Source organism: Capsicum annuum, chromosome 3 (genome assembly GCF_002878395.1).
Source record: "Capsicum annuum cultivar UCD-10X-F1 chromosome 3, UCD10Xv1.1, whole genome shotgun sequence".
NCBI lineage: Eukaryota > Viridiplantae > Streptophyta > Magnoliopsida > Solanales > Solanaceae > Capsicum > Capsicum annuum.
The window spans coordinates 214,595,941-214,613,865 of record NC_061113.1 but is presented as its reverse complement, the minus strand read 5'-3'; the positions used below and the strand labels follow the sequence as shown (position 1 = coordinate 214,613,865).

Here is a 17,925-nt window from a genome sequence, read left to right as displayed (position 1 = left end):
AAGTTCAAAGTTCTTTGGAGTGATCCTTAACTCCACATAAAGAGGTATTTAGGAGAAAACTTGTCACGATCTTTATCCATAAATAAGTTGAGTCTAAGATAGAATTAGACATGTTCAGACAACTCAAGCCATCCCAATCGAAACAAAACATAACAATTCACATATGAGACGTGATCCATTTGGTTTTCTAATGATATATTCATGAACATATTCAAGTAAATGAGTTTATAGAGAAATAATCTCAGACATCAACATGACAAACACATAAAAGGAAAACATACTAGAAACATATTATTTTGATTCACTTTGTTCGTACTACCCTTCTCCTTCTACTTAGTAATTTATAAATCAAGAAAAGCTTTGAGAGATTGACTTAATTCAACACACAAAGGGGAAAAACAACATATCCGTCTTTAATATTAAAAGGGAACTTAAAGCTAAAAAACGACATTCATAGAGAAACAAAATTCTTATCCTCTCCTTGACAAGTCTGCAAGGACTTTCTTCAAGAGGTTCATAGAGGAATTTTGAGATGAAACTTTCTCTACTTATGAACTAACCCCTCTATTTTCCTTTGACATTGTGAGTCAGGAATAGAATGAGGATTGTTCTGCTATGCACAAGAAGAGATAAGGCAGCCAAAACAACTTCTTAAATACTGGAACAGAACATTGGGGCCCTAAGTGTATATTAGGTACATGGAGGAAAAGAAAACAGACTAGGACTCATGGTCCACTGCTTAGAAAAGAATGATTCAAGAAAAATTCTAAACTAGCCTAAACAAATGCATCAAGAAATAAAATAACATACTTAATCAACATGATCTTTCAAAAATGAACTTGAATAGTAAACACTCATCACAAAGATCCAATAAGAATGCAGATTTGAAAATATGGACTTTAGGATTAACACACCATCTCCATGTTCGTTTAGGTTGAGATTCATATTGTCTATGCAGTAAGGAAAATAAGGAAATCCTAAATCCTATAACAGTAAAAACCAGCATCCGGAAAAGCAAACTAAGAGCTGAAATAAATCATTGATGTAAACACTGAATCTACCCTCGATAATCCCTATACGATGGAGACCAAAGAAAACGCAATAGTATTTCAATTTGATAGAAAATACTAGGTCAAAAGACTAATAGGGTAAAACAATGAACCTAGAGAATTGAAAAGAGACATATATAACTAACAATGAAATAAAATGCAGGATAAATATCAACCAAACAACGCAACTACAATCATAATCAAATCCTATGACCATTGACGCCCTCTACAATGAACAATCCCAGCACATTATTAACAATACAATGGGAAGAATAAAACACTACTATGACTACAGAACGGCGGGAAGAAATAGAAGAGAATACTGAAACCAAAAGGAGCGAAGTATTACCTGCTTTGGAGCAGTAAAACGAGACTCGAGATATCGTCGGAAAGCCACCACCAGAATGAAATCAAATTCTTAGCCTAAAAATTTGAGGTCAAACAAGTTTTATCAAACTTTTTGACACCAAAATCCTTTTCGGATAGCAAAATCCCATGCTTTTTTAGGGTTCTCGCTATTCTCCCCCTCTCCTCTTTTTAGATGGGAATAATATAGTACTTATAGAGAAAAACTGAGGTTGAACTTTTGATTTTTTGCGATGTGGGATAGCCAATTTTGAGGGGCATTTTGGGGATTTTTTGATTCGGTACGAATTTGAATTCTCTTTGGATAGAGGTTGAGTTATAACCATACAAAAATTATGCGAATTAGAGATTTTGACTTCTGAAAAGTTTTCAACGAATCATTGGTTGAGTTGGATGTGAGTCCAGGTTTGGGTCACCGTATTATGGGTAGGGGTCGCTGCTAAAATGGTTCGGTTTGTTGGGTTTTGTGGTTGATACGGTTGTTGTTAGTTGTTTTGTTGGTGGCTGGACAGTGTCGGGTTGCCAGGTCGCGATTAATACTGAAGTTGTGCACGTATGTTTCTGTAACTGTTGTAATTGCTGGGTTTGTTAGAAGCTGTTGTTGTTCGTTGCTTTGTTTGTTGTTGTCAACAACTGTGTTGAAAGGGGAAAACAAAATGTGGGTTTGGGTCGGGTTGCTCTTTGGACCACTAATATTGAATTGGGCTGGTGATCAGTTGGGTTAATATGGTTTTGGGGTTATTTTTTTAAATAACCCCAATTAGATTAAATTTTAGCCATTTCATTCAAATTTTGGCCAAATTGAAAATCAATTCATCAATTACACTGCAATTATGGTTAATTTGATTTCAATTATGATCAATTTTAACAGATTGGCCAAATTAAATTAAAATTTGGTACGAATTAATACCTCATTTAATCCAGAGCTTTTTGATTAGATAAAACCAAATAAATATTTCTTTGAATAAATTATTTTTGAGAGCAGATTACGTTTAAATCAAGATTTTACCTATTTGAATTAATCTTCAAGCTTAATCTTAATAAAAAATCTAATTTTGATAAAATTGTTCATTTAAGTAGCAAAATTTATACAATCTTGTATATGTATATACCAAAACGTATAATTGTCACTTAAATGACAAATTAACCCAAATAAATAGTTTAGAACGTATTTATTTGGATGAAATAAACATTTCAAATTTATTTAAAATCAAAGAAACTCAGAATTAAACTTAGTTGTGGAGGGCAAAAATTAGGTGTCAACTACTGTTCCCTATTTTTGGATAGGGTGGATGCAAGTAACCCCAGCAAAGGGAGTTTGACGTTCCTAATTTTTGTCCAACCATAAATTCCTTTCTAAAAGAGGTTGATTTTCACACGAGTTTCATGGAGTTATTTTTGGATCCCGGTATTGAGTTTCCAATATATCTCAGGTTTATATGAGAATTCAGGCCACTTGTAGTTCATAATGCTTTATTCTAAGCATGATTTTCAAAGAATTCAGAAGCTATTTTGATTTTTGAATTTTGGTGAAATCGAAAAACTAAGGAATAAGAGGAATGGAGGGAGGTTGGAATGCAATTTAGTTTTCAACATAGAGCCCAGTTTACATATCCCCGAGGCTCAGAGAAATAATACTGCTTTTAGTTTGACTCAATCGGTAGAAAAGATAGTCTTTTATTTTAGATGATCTTTGGTTCGGGATGAGTGACGAATTTATTGAGTTGCGTAAAAGAGGCTTGTAACCTCTTAACCATAAATGTGGGATCTTTCACATCCATAGGCAAGAATTTACCTGGACATAATTTCTACAGCTCTAGGTTTCGTATCACTCGAATTTGAAAGAAAGAGAAAGTTATCGTCAGTGTGAGTATAAAAATATCCCAAGGGTAAAGCTAAAACCAGAATATCCTAGAATACCCACATGCCTTCTAATAGGGGTGTGGTTTGATGGTGGTGGCAATCATCCTTTAGCTCGTGTCCAAGAGTTTGACGTCCCTCTCTAGACTTCGTCCTGTTTTGCTACTAAGAAAAAGTTTCACGTTATGCTGCATCCTTTTCGGAGTCATCTGCACCTATGGTTTTGAGATTTTCATCATCTAGAATGCTCTCAATAATATCTCAAACAAAAAATTAGTAATAAACACAATTCACGAAAGGGGTGTATAATTTTTTTCCCATATCACCACGTGAGTTATTGCCTAAAAGTGAAGTCATCCTCTCATGTACTTGTTTGGAAGGAAATAAATTGCAATAAAAGAAACAAGAACACTCTTGGATGTTGCATAATTAGCTTATTTGTCGATTTAATATCTTCAAAATGGGGTGGGCATTTTGGACACCGACGACACTTTATGCAGAATGGTCCCTGCAATCGTGTAATCTTATGTTGATGTGACAATCCTTTTGGTCACCTATAAGTTTGTTGTATATGGAATGAGAACTTCTCTGGTTATTAACAATGATTCTTTGCATGTGACCTCGGGTATGTCTGGCATATCTTTTATATCGAGACGACTTATAGATTTCCCTTGAATTATCAATCTTTGGATAATTTTGTGCATTATTTGATGTTGGATATGAGGCGACTTACAAATATTATTTGAATTGCTAGCCTTTAGGTACTCCTGCACATTGTCCAACCTTGGATAAGATATGACTTACAGATATCTCTCCAATTGCTAGTTCTCATGCATTCCCGCACATCATCCGACCTTGGATACAATATGAATTATAGATATTTCTCAAATTGTTAGTCTTCGAGTAATCCTACGCATAATCGATCCTGAATATGACGCGGTTTATAGAAAATAATTGGACATATCAATTTGGGGCTCTTGTATATTCTCCGGTAAGGATTTAGTTGCGACTTATGGATAACCTTTGAACTATTGATTTTTGGGTAACCTTGCACACTATCCGGTTAGGATATTATTACGGCTTACGGATGACCTATGGACTATCAAGTCATAGGTAATCTTGCACACTATTCTATTTAAAATAATATGACTTAGATGACCCTTAAATTATTAATTTCTAGGAAATCTCATATGTCATCCGTCTTCAGATAACGACTTAAAGACGTCCCTTCAAATCACGTGCTCTTGATGCATTCAGATGCCGATTCATAAAATGATGAGATATCCTCAATGCTATAGTATTCTATATTCGCGTGTCAATCGATATTAAATGTTGAGATATCCTCAAAGCTAGAGTATTCTATCTTCGTGTATCAATGGATATTAAATACTGAGATATCCTTAAAGCTAGAGTATTCTATCTTCGTGTATCAACAGATATTAAATGTTGAGATATCCTCGATGCTAGAGTATTCTATCTTCATGTGTTAACAAATATTAAATACCGAGATAACCTAGATGCCAGAGTATTCTATCTTCGCATGTCAATGAATATTAAATATTGAGATATCCTCGACGCCAGAGTATTCTATCTTTGCGTGTCAACAGATATTAAATACTGAGATATCCTCGATGCCAGAGTATTTTATCTTTGCGTGCCAATGGATATTGATGCTTCAAAACTTCTTCCAAGGCCAAACCTTATCGGCTTGTATAACGAGAAATTATGGAGACTTAGTTGAATCGAGTGATGGCCCTCTTGTGATGGCATGGAATAAAATGTCCCTTTAAATAATGATATGAAATGAAATAGCCCTCTTGGCAATGAAATGAAATGGCCCTTTTGGCAATGAAATGATATGCAATGGACCTTCTTGGCAATGATATAAAATAAAATGGCAATCTTTGCAATGAAATAATATGCAATAGTCTTCTTGGCAATGAAATGATATGCAATGAACCTCTTGGAAATAAAATGATATGCAATGGACCTCTTGGAAATGAAATAAAATTAAATGCCCCTCTTGACAAAGCAATGAAATGACCTTTTTGGCAATGAGATGTAATGGAATGGCCATCTTGGCAATGGAATGAAATAAAATGGCCTTCTTGGCAATGACATAAAATGAACCTCTCAGGATTGATATGATATGAAATGGCCCTCTTGGCAATGAAATAATATGCAATGGCCCTCTTGGTAATGAAGTGAAATGAAATGGTCCTCTTAGTAATGCAATGAAATGGCCCTCTTAGTAATGCAATGAAATATCCCTCTTGGTAGTGATATGAAATGAAATAGCCTTCTTCTCAACAGAATGAAGTGGATCTTTCGGCGATTTGAAAATAGTTTCACCTGAGTCCATTTTTTTGCATTTTTACTTTCTACATATACCTGTACTCAAGGTAGACTGTTAGTAGACATAATGTCCCTCTCAATGGAAACCACAGTCAAACATCATGATAGTTTAAGCAACTAATTAGAATTACTTAGTCAGCTTATCATTTTCTTTTTTGGATAAGCATTTAAATAATAAATCCACCGAATGTAAACAAATGGATAAAATCTCTTTTGGGAGGACTTCTCGAATACTGTGTGCGTTGCCTCAAGGAAAATTTTGAGGATGACTTTTTTTCTCTTCCTTGTCTTGAGAAATCCTTTGATTTTGTCCTTATAGGGCCATCCCCTTTGACCGTATCTGTGCTCAAGATAAATATTTAGTAGACACAAAATCGCTTTTGCTAGTGACTATTTTCTAGAAAAATTCTAAATACAATAGTTATAAAGAAGATAAGGCACCTTTGTTTTTCCTTCATGATCTCAAGAAATGAGATAGACAATTCAAAAGGTCCTCGATAAATGACTATTAAACCTGCCTTTGGGGCTGCCCGAAAATACTGTTCTTGAGCATTATATGCTTTAGTGTGGCTCCTAACTCGCTTGGGGAGTTTTGAAAAAGATTCCCATTTTTGTGTATTTATTCCTACATCCACAGAAAATGATTAGTTTTTAGTAAAAATACTTCGTGTTGACCTCCTTTGACCTTTGGTTTGCTCCTTGACATCTTTCGAATGCTCCGTCATGTTTGGACTGTTGCCCTAACTCTCCATTTCAATAGATGCCTAGGCAATCACTAAGCAAAAAGGTATGTATAGATTTTCAAAAATAGTCTTGATTTTGAAAACCTAATTTCAAAAACTTATGAAAACATTTAGAAAATCTTTGTCAGTCATATCATGTATTAGCTCAATGAATATCTTTCTCTTGAGGCTCAACTATATTTGACATTGGATGAAGGACTTCCAGGGACTCATCATGGTTGCCGAGACTTTCTACCAGAAGTTTTGTCATAGCCAGAGATTTAGTCTACCTAGACTTAATAGCAGTTAGTGATTTTCAAAATTTGACTTTGACCTCTGGTTCTGGGGGATTTGAAATATATTCCAGTATTTAGTGGAAATTTTTAGGCCTTTCTCAAAATTTCTGCCCTAGTTTAATGTTTTTTGAGATGATCTCATCTTAAGAAAATCCAAAGTCCTTGTTGGTCTTCATTCTCTTTGCTGGATGATGATCTTCTTCTTTTGAATTTTTGAGATTCCTTCTCAAAAATTCTGCCCCAATTTCCATTTCTTAGGGTGATATGACTGAGCCTTTGGGGCACCTACGTATTCCATTGAAGTAGGAATTAGGTCAAATAGAATTCAGGACTATGCTAGGGATATATAGAAAAATCTAATGGGTTGATCGAAGCCAACATAGGCCACCTACGTACCTCATTCTTGAGAATTTAGGTCATCACGTAGTTCATACATAAAAGAAAAGGATAAATTCTCCTAAAGGATTTACTAAAGCTAACATAGGTCGCCTACGTATCCCTTTCTTGAGAATTCAGGTCAAACATAGTTCGTACATAAAAGAAAATAAATTTTAGGCCATTACACATCATAAAACAAATACTATGATAAAGGAGATTACAAAAAAACTAATAAAACAAAAATTAAAAACATCCTTCAAACATAGTATCTCTTTACCGCATTGAAATTAATTGGTTTGGTCCACTCTTGACCATCTATCTTAGATAAATCAGAGCTCCTCCGAATAGTACCTTGCAAACTATGTGTGGTCCTTGACAATTCAAAACCAACTTGCATTTGTACTCTTCTTGGTGAGGGGATATGCATTTGAAAACCAATTGCCAACTTCAAATGTTCGAGCTCTTACTTTCTTGTTGAAGGCACAGATCATCCTGTGTTAGTACAATTGACCATGACACACGAAAACTATTCTCTTCTCATCAATCAACATAAGTTGTTCATAATGAGTGCAAACCCATTCTTCGTTACTTAATCCAACTTCTTAAATAATCCTTAAGGAATGTATTTCAACCTGGATGGATATCACAACTTCATTCCCATAAATAAGTAGATAAGGGGTTGCGCTAATTGAGGTTTGAACTGTTATGCGATATCCTAAAAGAGCATAAGGCAATATCTCATTCCATGATCTATCATTTTTGACCATTTTCCTTAATATCTTCTTGATATTCTTATTGGAGGCTTTCACGGCTCCATTCATCCGTGGACGATATGTGATCGAGTTGCGATGAACAATCTTGAACTGTTCATGAATCTCATTCATCAGGTGATTGTTCAAGTTATCCCTATTATCAGTAATGATTGATTCTGGCACTCCAAATTGGTCAATCAAGTTATTCTTGACAAAATTTGCAACCACCTTCTTGGTAACGACTCTATAAGAAGCAGCTTTGACCCTACTTAGTGAAGTAATCAATAGAAACCAAAATAAATCTATGCCCATTTGATGCCGGTGGCTCTATCAGCCGATAACATCTATACCCCAAGCTACAAAAGGCCAAGGTGAACTCATCGCATAAAGCTCATATGGAGGCATTCGAATCAAATCTCCATGTATCTAGCAATTTGGGCACTTCTGCACATACTTGCTAAAATCATTTTCCATAGTCATTCAGAAGCAACCAGTTCTCAGAATCTTTCTAGCAAGGGCAAACCCGTTCATATGGGCCCCATAAATTCCTACATGTACTTGTTTTATTAATTTCGTAGCTTCCATGGCATTAACACATCTTAGGATTCCTAGGTTTAGAGTTCTTCAAAAAGAATTTCCCTACTCAAAAAATAATTCGATGCCAAACGCCAGATCATTTTTTCTAATTATTGTTGGCCTCTTCAGGATACGTTCTAGATTCTAAATACCTTTTAATATCATAGTACCATGGCTTTCCATCAGGTTCCTCTTCGACGTGCACACAATGTGCGGGTTATTTCTTCAAGCTTATTTTCAAAGGATGAAGATATAGTAGCAAAAGTGTCAGCAAACTCATTATGTATCCTTGAGATATGTCTGAAATCAACTTTATTGAATCTTCTACACAAATCCCGCACCAGCTCTACATAAGGGGAAATTTTGGAGTTCTTTACTGCCCATTCCTCCCGTACTTGGTGAATTAGCAAATCTGAGTCTCCAATGACTAGCAATTCACGAACACCTATATCAAGTGCTAAATTAAGAACTAGGATACAAGATTCACATTCAACCATGTTATTGGTGTTCGGGAAATGTAATTAGCGATTGTGAGATAGTGTTGTCCTGTTTCTGACATCGAAACTGCTCCAATTCTTGAGCCTTTGAAGTTGACCGCTCTATCAAAGAACAATCTTCATTTGGGATATATCTCTTTAGTGTCTTCTCCCACAAATAAAATCTCCTCATCTGGGAAGTAAGTTCGAAGTTGCTCATATTTATTATCAATTGGATTCTCAGCCAAATGATCCGCTGAGGCTTGCCCCTTGATTGCCTTTTGAGTCACATACACGATGTTAAATTCACTCAACAACATTTTTCACTTGGCAAATTTTCCTGTAGGCATGACTTTCTGAAATATATACTTTAATGGATCCATACTGAAAATGAAATAAGTTTGTATGAGGATAGATAATGCCTTTACTTTTGTGCGACCCAAGTCGAATCACAATACGTCCTTTCTGCAAGAGTGAGCGAGCCTCATATGGCGTGAACTTTTTACTCAAGTAGTAGATAGATTTAAATTTCTTACCGGTCTCATCATATTGCCCGATTACACACCCGAAAGCATTTTCTGAGACTGACAGGTAAAGCAATAAAGGACTTTCTTCTCTTGGTAGAACCAAAACAGGCGGATCTGGCAGACAATCCTTAATTCTTTTAAAAGACTTCTGGCATTCTTCATTCCACTCATTCAATGCATCTTTTTTCAACATCTTGAGAATTGGCTCACATATGACTGTTGATTGGGCAATAATTTGCTAATATAATTCAAATGACCCAGGAAACTCAATGTCCCTTCTGCTGACTAAAAACCCTAGTAATTTCCCGGCTAGCTTACTGAAAGCACACTTAGCAGGATTCAATTTCAAGTTGTACTTCCTTAGTCAATTGAATAACTTTTCTAGATGTGTCAGATGATCTGAATTCTTGTGGGACTTGATAATTACATCATTCACATACACCTCAATCTCTTTATGGATCATGTCATGAAAAATCATCATCATATCCCCCATGTATGTTGCACCAGAATTCTTAAGACCAAACGACATCACCCTGTAATGATAAACACCCCAGGGAATAATGAAAGTTGTTTTTTCTACATCTTCCTCATCCATTAATATCTAATAATACCTGACGAAGTAATCGATGAAAGACTGTATTTCATTCTGATTATAGTTATTGATGAGTATGTGGATATTGGGTTATAGAAAATTATCTTTAGGATTGTCTCTATTCAGATCTCTGTAGTCAACACAGATTCTTATCTTGCTGTCCTTTTTTGGAACTAGAAAAATATTGTCTAGACATGTTGGATATCTTGTGACCTCCACAACCTTTGATTGAATTTGCTTTTTCACTTCTTCCTTGATTTTCAAACTTAAGCCTGGCTTGAATTTTCATATTTTCTTGCTTAACTGGACAAACTCGAGGATTGATTGGTAGCTTATGCAACACGATGTTGGTGATTAACCCCAGCATATCATTGTAGGACCAAGAAAATATATCAATGTACTCCAGTAGCAAGTAGATGAGTTCTCTTTACCGTGTCTTTGCTAAGTGAACACTAACACTTGTCTCCCTGACTTCATCGTGGTTTCCCAGGTTAACTATTTCAATTTTCTCCAGGTTGGGCTACTCCTAATTTTCAAATTCTTCTATATCTTTCACTAACCACTCCCCATCATAGTCTTTCTATTCATCATCATTCACCTCATTTTGTTCATGTAGCCCTTGACATGACATAACATTGACAGGTTTTAGATGTTTGTCACTTTTTCAAAAACAAGGCAAATTTTGACAATATTAAATAAATGTAAATATTTACAATAGAGGAGGCTTTTGTTGAATTATGAGAAAACATTTACGAATTTTGGCCATGACCTGCAAAAGTGCGAGTTTGTGCCTTTCGAAAAGCATAAAATGCAAAAAATAAGTAAATAAACTTAAAGAGTCAGGTCTTTTCCGTACTACCACCGACTTTGTGAAAAATTAAATTTCACTTTTCCATCTATCCTATTGATCGGGGAGTAATAAGTGGAGTGAAAGTCTAGTTTAGCAACATTTTCTTTGATTCATCTTCCTTGATTTCAGCTATCTTGAAGAATTCTTCCATTGTGGCGTCACACTTTTCCTTTGATCTAGTAAAGTAGGGATATTTTGCCTTTTTTACTTCAACACAAAGTAATTTCTATTACTTGTAAAGTAGAAACAACTCTAAGACTAACATGTTAGATTTTGTTAGTAATAAACAATTTAGGATAATAAGACAGGACATAAACACATAAAGTTATTTCTCCTCTCATGCTAATTGATTCATGCAGTAATGATGACTTGAGAATTTTAATGAACAGAATTTTGCTTATTGATATGGATAAGTGAACTTTATCAGGAAGTTTCAATTCTTCTTCTTTCCAACCTTATTTCTTCTTTTAAGAAAGTGGAGGACAACAGAGTTTTTGAAGATAGTGGTCGAACCGAAAGACTACTTGCATATCTCACGAAGGAGAAATCAGGTCATACGTAGTTCAAACTATAATGGCTTCTTTTGAGTCCATAGTCAACCTTCCTGAAATGATAGCAAGTATTTAGGAAGTTTTAAGAATGATTGCGGACTTTTTTGAGAGATTTGGGTGACCTGGAGTATGTTTGGTCAAACTTTTGTATAGTGGAAAATGTTTCTGCCTAAAGATGCTCTATGAATTGGATCAATTCGCCTTTGATTCAAATCAACATAACAAGTATAAGCACATAAAATAGTTATATCACATAGACATATTGCAAAAAATGCACATCCGAATTGGGTGACCCTTTTGAGCCAAAGGTTGACCTAACGTATTTGAAGAAAGTATATGCTTTTCAAAACCAATCCATTATCCCCCAAAACCTCCATAGATATATAAAAAGGACATAAATGCTTACAAAAGTTGTACAAAAGAGATACAATCTTTAGGGAAAGGTAAAATAACATAAGAAAATGAATAATGTCCCACGAGGGGATAGGAAATACTAGCTCTTAGATGCTCTTTTATCGGTCTTCGCCCTACCCCAGAAGAGTAATGAATTGGATTAAATAATATATATTTCTTCAACACATAAATATGATTCGTCTATAATTGGCTCGTGGCCAATAGGCGTAGGGCAGCTTTTCTAATGGCCCAATACCCCCTCGGATATTGGGTCGTCCTAGGCTCATGTCTAAAAAGAGAATTTTGGTATCGCTCTATCCTGTGTGTCTAAAATGGGTTTGGACTAGATTCCCAAGTGGACGACTTGAATTTGAAAATACGAACAACCATCAGATTCCTAATGTGCTAATAAATCATCGTATTTCCAATACTTAATTTGAAATTGAACAATAGGAGTCGGGACATCTACGAAAGATCTACGTTGAAAGGGGAAAACAAAAAATGGGGCTTGGGTCAGGTTGCTCTATTGGGCCACTAATGTTGAATTGGGTTGGTGGTCAGTTGGGTTAAGAGGGTTTTGGGTTATTTTTTAAAGGGAAAATTTCAGAAATAACAACTTTGTAGCCTTAATTATAACTTTTATAGTAACAGTTCATAATTACGAAAAATAGCAAATTGAATTTTGTATTTACGTAAAATATTGCTATATAAATACATATACAAATATATATGTATTACTGATAAATACATATGTACAACTGAAAAATACATATTCTTCTATTATTATGAAGTGGGTAAAATATTGCTACTTTTGCTATAAGTTACAATTTTGAAGAAGTGTTGCTATTTATTGTAATTATAGTCTTAAGGATGCTAGTTTCTGTAATATTTCCTTTTTTAAATAACCCCAATTAGATTAGATTTTAGCTATTTCATTCAAATTTTGGCCAAATTGAAAATCAATTGGTCAATTGCATTGCAATTGTGGTCAATTTGATTTCAATTATGATCAATTTTAACAGATTGGCCAATAAATTGAAATTTTGTACAAATTAATACCTCATTTAATCCAGAGCTTCTTGATTAGATAAAACAAATAAATATTTCTCCAAATAAATTATTTTTTGAGAAAAAATTACGTTTAAATCAAGATTTTACCCATTTGAATTAATCTTCAAGTTTAATCTAAAAAAAAAAAATCTATTTTTGATAAAAATCTTCATTTAAGTAACAAAATTTATACAATCTTGTATATGTATATACAAAAACGTATAATCGTCATTTAAATGACAAATTAGCCCAAATAAATAATTTAGAGCGCATTTATCCGAATGAAATAAATATTTCAATTTTATTTAAAATCGAAGAAATTCAAAATTAAATTTAGTTGTGAAGGACAAAAATTAGGTGTCAACACGAGTAATTAAGGTAATTAGGCCTAATTTTGGTTTCTTATGGCTAAAAGATCCCAATCACACTAACAACACTTCAAGACCTAATTCCCATCCCAAAACTAGCATAATATCATAGTTATACTATAATTAAGCCCAACCTAAGAGGAAGATAAGCCTAGCCTACTTGGACGTCGAAGAACGCTTAGTGAAGTTTGCTAAAATAATAATATTTTTCTTTTGAGAAGCTTCGGCATGATGCCACACTATCAAAATGACAATCTACTCATCAACACAATAACAACGGTACCCAAGTGTATTTTTATACTTTGGGTCCAAAATCAAGTCAAAATTCCATGCAGGGTCCACTTGCAGAATTATACTTTCAAAATCATCAACACATCTCTCTATACTCAACGATTATTTACCCTTGTGAATGGATAAATTTTGAGATCAAACGACACCTCAATCTACTCAACAAGAATCTAGGGATTTTGAAAAAAAATTAAAGAATTAACTAAAAATTTGAAGGAAACTTATCAAGATTTCAATGAGGAAACGAGTAATCCAAGCTCACCAACACCCCAAAATCTCCCAATGAATACTTTTCCAACTTTCCACACTCTCTAGGGCTCCAAGTTCTTGAGATTTATGAAAAAGAGAAAATCGGACAAAAGAGGCATTTAATGGCCTCCCAGATGTCGCTTAAGCGACCACTTGACCGCTTAAGCAGTCACCTTAAAGCGGTTAAGCATCGCTAAAGTGTTACCCGTTGGCCTAGCTTTTCTCTAAAGCATATAGGATGTCGCTAAAGCAACATCCGCTTTAACGGGCAGACCAATGCTAAAGCGGCTTGGCTGGGCAAGCCACTAAAGCAACCAAAGTGTGCTTTAGCAGATGCACCAACTGAGACTTGAAAAATTCCAAGTCTCCACCGATCCCTTGGGATTCATCCAAAATCCAGTGAACGCAAACGAACTATGCTCCCCTATCAAATTTGACATTCCAGATTCAATGGTGCAGTCAAAATTTTCATCTGGGGTCGTCTCTTTACCTAAGGGTCATTTTTCTCAAATTTCTATCAATAGAGCAAGATGAGTTCGCAAGCCTTGAGACCCAAGCCAAAAGTGATCCTAGCCTAAAATTGATGTTTCAGAGCTTAAAGAATTGTCAAAATTGACATACGAGGTTGTTGAATTGAAGTTTACGTCCGATAGCCAATCTTTACCAGCGAAGACTTCAAATAGAAAATTGACTCTAAAAATCAAACGAACTGCCCGATAACTGAACTGTCAGCTCTAGCAAGTCACAAATGACTTTGGGCAGCTATAGGAAAGCTCTAAGGCAAAAATACATAAAATGCAGAAAATGAACTGGAGGGTCATTACATTAGAAACCTTGAATTCCATAAAGATGAGACCTTTAGCATAAAATCTCTATTAATGAAGATAGGTTGAGCTTGAAAGAACTAGTTGATGGTTAATTGACCTTGGGAAATGATATAAACCTTGAATCAATGATAGAATTAGTGTGTTTCAATCCTCAAGATATTTGTTTGAAGAGTAATTATTTAATTACTCTTATTATTGCTTGATTTTTAGATGATTGATTATTCCAAGTACGAAAAAAAGGAAAGAGCATTTTTATTGTTGTTTGCTTCTTTCAAAAGTTTGACGTCCAGATAGGTTAGGTTTAATGTGTAGAAGACTGTGATACTTTATATTTTCATAACGTAGAATTGATGAGAGAAAACAGGTCTAGGCATGCTGGTATGGAGTTGAAGTAGATAAAAATATATAAACTTGCTTAAAATAGAACGGCCATATGTGGCTAAATTTAAGAATAATAAATGGAAAATTATCAGGTTTGAGCCGTAAGTATGAAAAAATCCTTGATAGAGAGCGCTATTCCTAAATGACCCTTATTTTGATGCGAATTCAAATCAGTTGGTCTTCAATGCAGGCACCAAAAATTAAATCAGAAAAAAAATGAACAAGAAATTATATTTTACTCCTTAACAATATATCTATACTATATTAAAAGAGTGAAGGGCCTTAAAAATAGTGTTTGAACTTTTTTCCTTCATTAAAAGTTTTTGCTTTAGATAAAATCGTCTTTTCACTATTTTTCCTAATATATAAGAGTTGAAAATTAATTAAATATTTTTATGGTAACAACTTTCCTTATCAGAAGTCATCAGAATTAATAACAACTAATTCTTTTTTTATTAGTGTAAGAATTCTAAATCAACTAAATTTGATTTTAAAAAAAAATTAAAAAATTTAAGAATAAATATAAAAACGTTAGATAAAATCTCTGCAATGAATAAAATTATTTAATCTTAAATAATAAAATATTACACGTGCGAGACACACGCTGCTAAACTAATTAGTACAAAAAAAAAAAGACGGAAAAAAGAAAAATGGATTACATAAAGGGTGTCGTCCAGGGGAGCGTTGAAGAGCGCCAGATAGTTCTGAGAAACAAATAATTTGAAAAATGAAACCCTAACGGCTATTTCTCCTGCACAAAATAATAGGCATCACTCCCTCACTCTTTCATCAATTCATCCAAATTTCAAAAATTGTAAATTCTCAATCCCTAATATTCTTCCATGGCTTTCTCGACGCCCGATTCAAATCGCCTGAAACTCAACACCGGCCCAAGAATATCACGCAGGGTGCGAATTGTTGGAAAAATTCGAGGATTTACCGATCAAGAATCTGAATTATCCGGCCGAGATTCGAAGCCGTGGGTCACTGTTTCCCGGACCAATGAGAATGATTCTGAATCGTCTGGAAAAGTTACAATCTCATTCGGAGATGAAGGCAGTAGGTAATGTTTGTGGTGAACAATTTTTTCCAGTTCAATTTTCATTTGCTTTGATATGTTTGGCTTAAATTATGCTTAGTTTGTTGGTGTTGACCGATTTAGCTACACATGATGAAACATGATACACCATTGACTTTAATTTTTTGTTCAAGATGATACCAGCCAAATTCGGGGTAAAAAATTTAGTTAGTGTTTCAAGCCAAGAGAGTGAGTTCGACTGACCCACTGTCGATAGCGACAGTCCGCCCATGGATTTGATTACATGTTAGTCATTGGGTTGTTAATTCCTGTTCCGGTCCTAATCATGTGGTATTCTATGATTTCTTGGGCAAAACTTGTAGATATTCCATTTACAAATGTATTCTGTAAATAGCGTTGTTTATTTCGAGATTGAATTGAGCTTGGTTTCCATTGGGTTACTGGTGCTAGGCATCCACATTTTCTTTTTGGGAGGGAAAAATCTGACGTTTTCTAGTTTATTGCAGTCGTAAAGATAAATATGAATTAGATGATTGTTATGAACAAGATGATGATAATGATATAATATTTTCAAGAGAGATGAAACCCTTGATATCAGAAGTTCTCGGCGGTCGAAATGCATCCATTATTGCTTATGGGGCAAGGGGCAGTGGAAAAACCCACACAATCCAGGTATGTCTTCTGTGTAGTTACTTAACAAGTGGGTTATTTTATCCATAGCTCCATTTTCCTCTGTTTCTCCAATAATAACCTTCTGGAACTTTGAAACTAAGGATATTGTTTCTTTCTATTGTAGGGTTCTGCGGACAAACAAGGTTTGGCAACAATGACAATAGCTGAGATCTTTTCGCAAACAAAGGATGCGAAGATAACGATCTTCGTTTCCTTTTATGAGGTGTTCCAAGATCATGTCTATGATCTTTTGGATCCTAATCATCCCGAAGTTCAAGTGCTTGAAGATTCTCAAGGAAAAATAAAGCTCAAAGGACTGTCTAAGGCAAGTTAAAGTAATTTAATCCAGTTATGATAGTAAAATATTGACAATTTGCACATTGTTATGGTTAAGATTGCTCTGTTCGTTTCTTGTACGCAGACCACTGTGGATTCCATTTCACACTTTCATGATCTATGTGCTTGTTGGACCGGACCATGCTATTCAACACCAAAGACACCACTCCAAATGCCCAAAAGGAGTCACAAAGGTTTAATGATACATATAGTATCTGTTGATGACATCCAGGGGAGTAAACGTCCCAATGTGATGAACTTTGTGGATTTGGCAGGTCAGCTAGTCCCAAACCTCCAAATATTGTAGAGATCTTCTCCTATGCTTAAATATTTGCTTTTTAGTAATCTTCATTGTATTGTTGTGTTCTCAGGCTATGAGGATTCCAGAAGAAGTAGCAAAGATGGCACTATGCTTACTGAAAGTACTAGAATAAACAAGTCTTTATATGCCATTATGAACGTGGTGTATGCTCTCAACACAAATGAAAAGCGTGTGCCTTATCGAGAAGGAAAACTCACACGGATGCTGCAGGAATCTCTTGGAGGCTCCAATCGTGTTTTGTTGCTTACCTGCTTGGTAATGACTTCTCATTTTTACATGGTTGTGATATTCTGTGTAAATTCAAAAGTCGCTTTGGAAGATCCCTTTTCCTCACCCTTCCATTTTTTTGGTATAGAATCCGATTCTTTGCCAAGATACTCTTTATATAGTAAGTTTGGCTTCACGAGCTTGTCAAAGTGCTGGCCAGATATTGACAAGCTCTGCGATGAAAAGTAAAAAGCAGACTAATCAACAAGTACGACTAATGGGTACTCCGTTGTCTGGGAAAAAGAACAACTCTGCTTGCAATTTATCAGGAAGGTATTGCTACATGGCATATCATACATTGAACGATATTGCTTACTGACTGATGTGTACTGAAACATTTTCTTCTGATCTTCCGTTGAAGGAAATTATTCAGTGAGAGAAAA

General features: G+C 34.8%; 1 protein-coding gene across 1 annotated transcript in view; it reads left to right on the top strand.

Annotated features, from left to right (window-relative positions):
- Positions 1 to 15,582: 15,582 nt before the first annotated feature.
- LOC107863259 (kinesin-like protein KIN-10C) overlaps positions 15,583 to 17,925 on the top strand; it is a gene marked incomplete in the record, with an annotated part of 8,034 nt that continues 5,691 nt past the window's right edge. Inside the window, 7 exon segments of the mRNA XM_047409370.1 lie at positions 15,583 to 15,969; positions 16,452 to 16,617; positions 16,742 to 16,942; positions 17,039 to 17,228; positions 17,325 to 17,530; positions 17,631 to 17,815; positions 17,904 to 17,925. Of these exon segments, the coding sequence (XP_047265326.1) occupies positions 15,749 to 15,969; positions 16,452 to 16,617; positions 16,742 to 16,942; positions 17,039 to 17,228; positions 17,325 to 17,530; positions 17,631 to 17,815; positions 17,904 to 17,925 (1,191 nt within the window).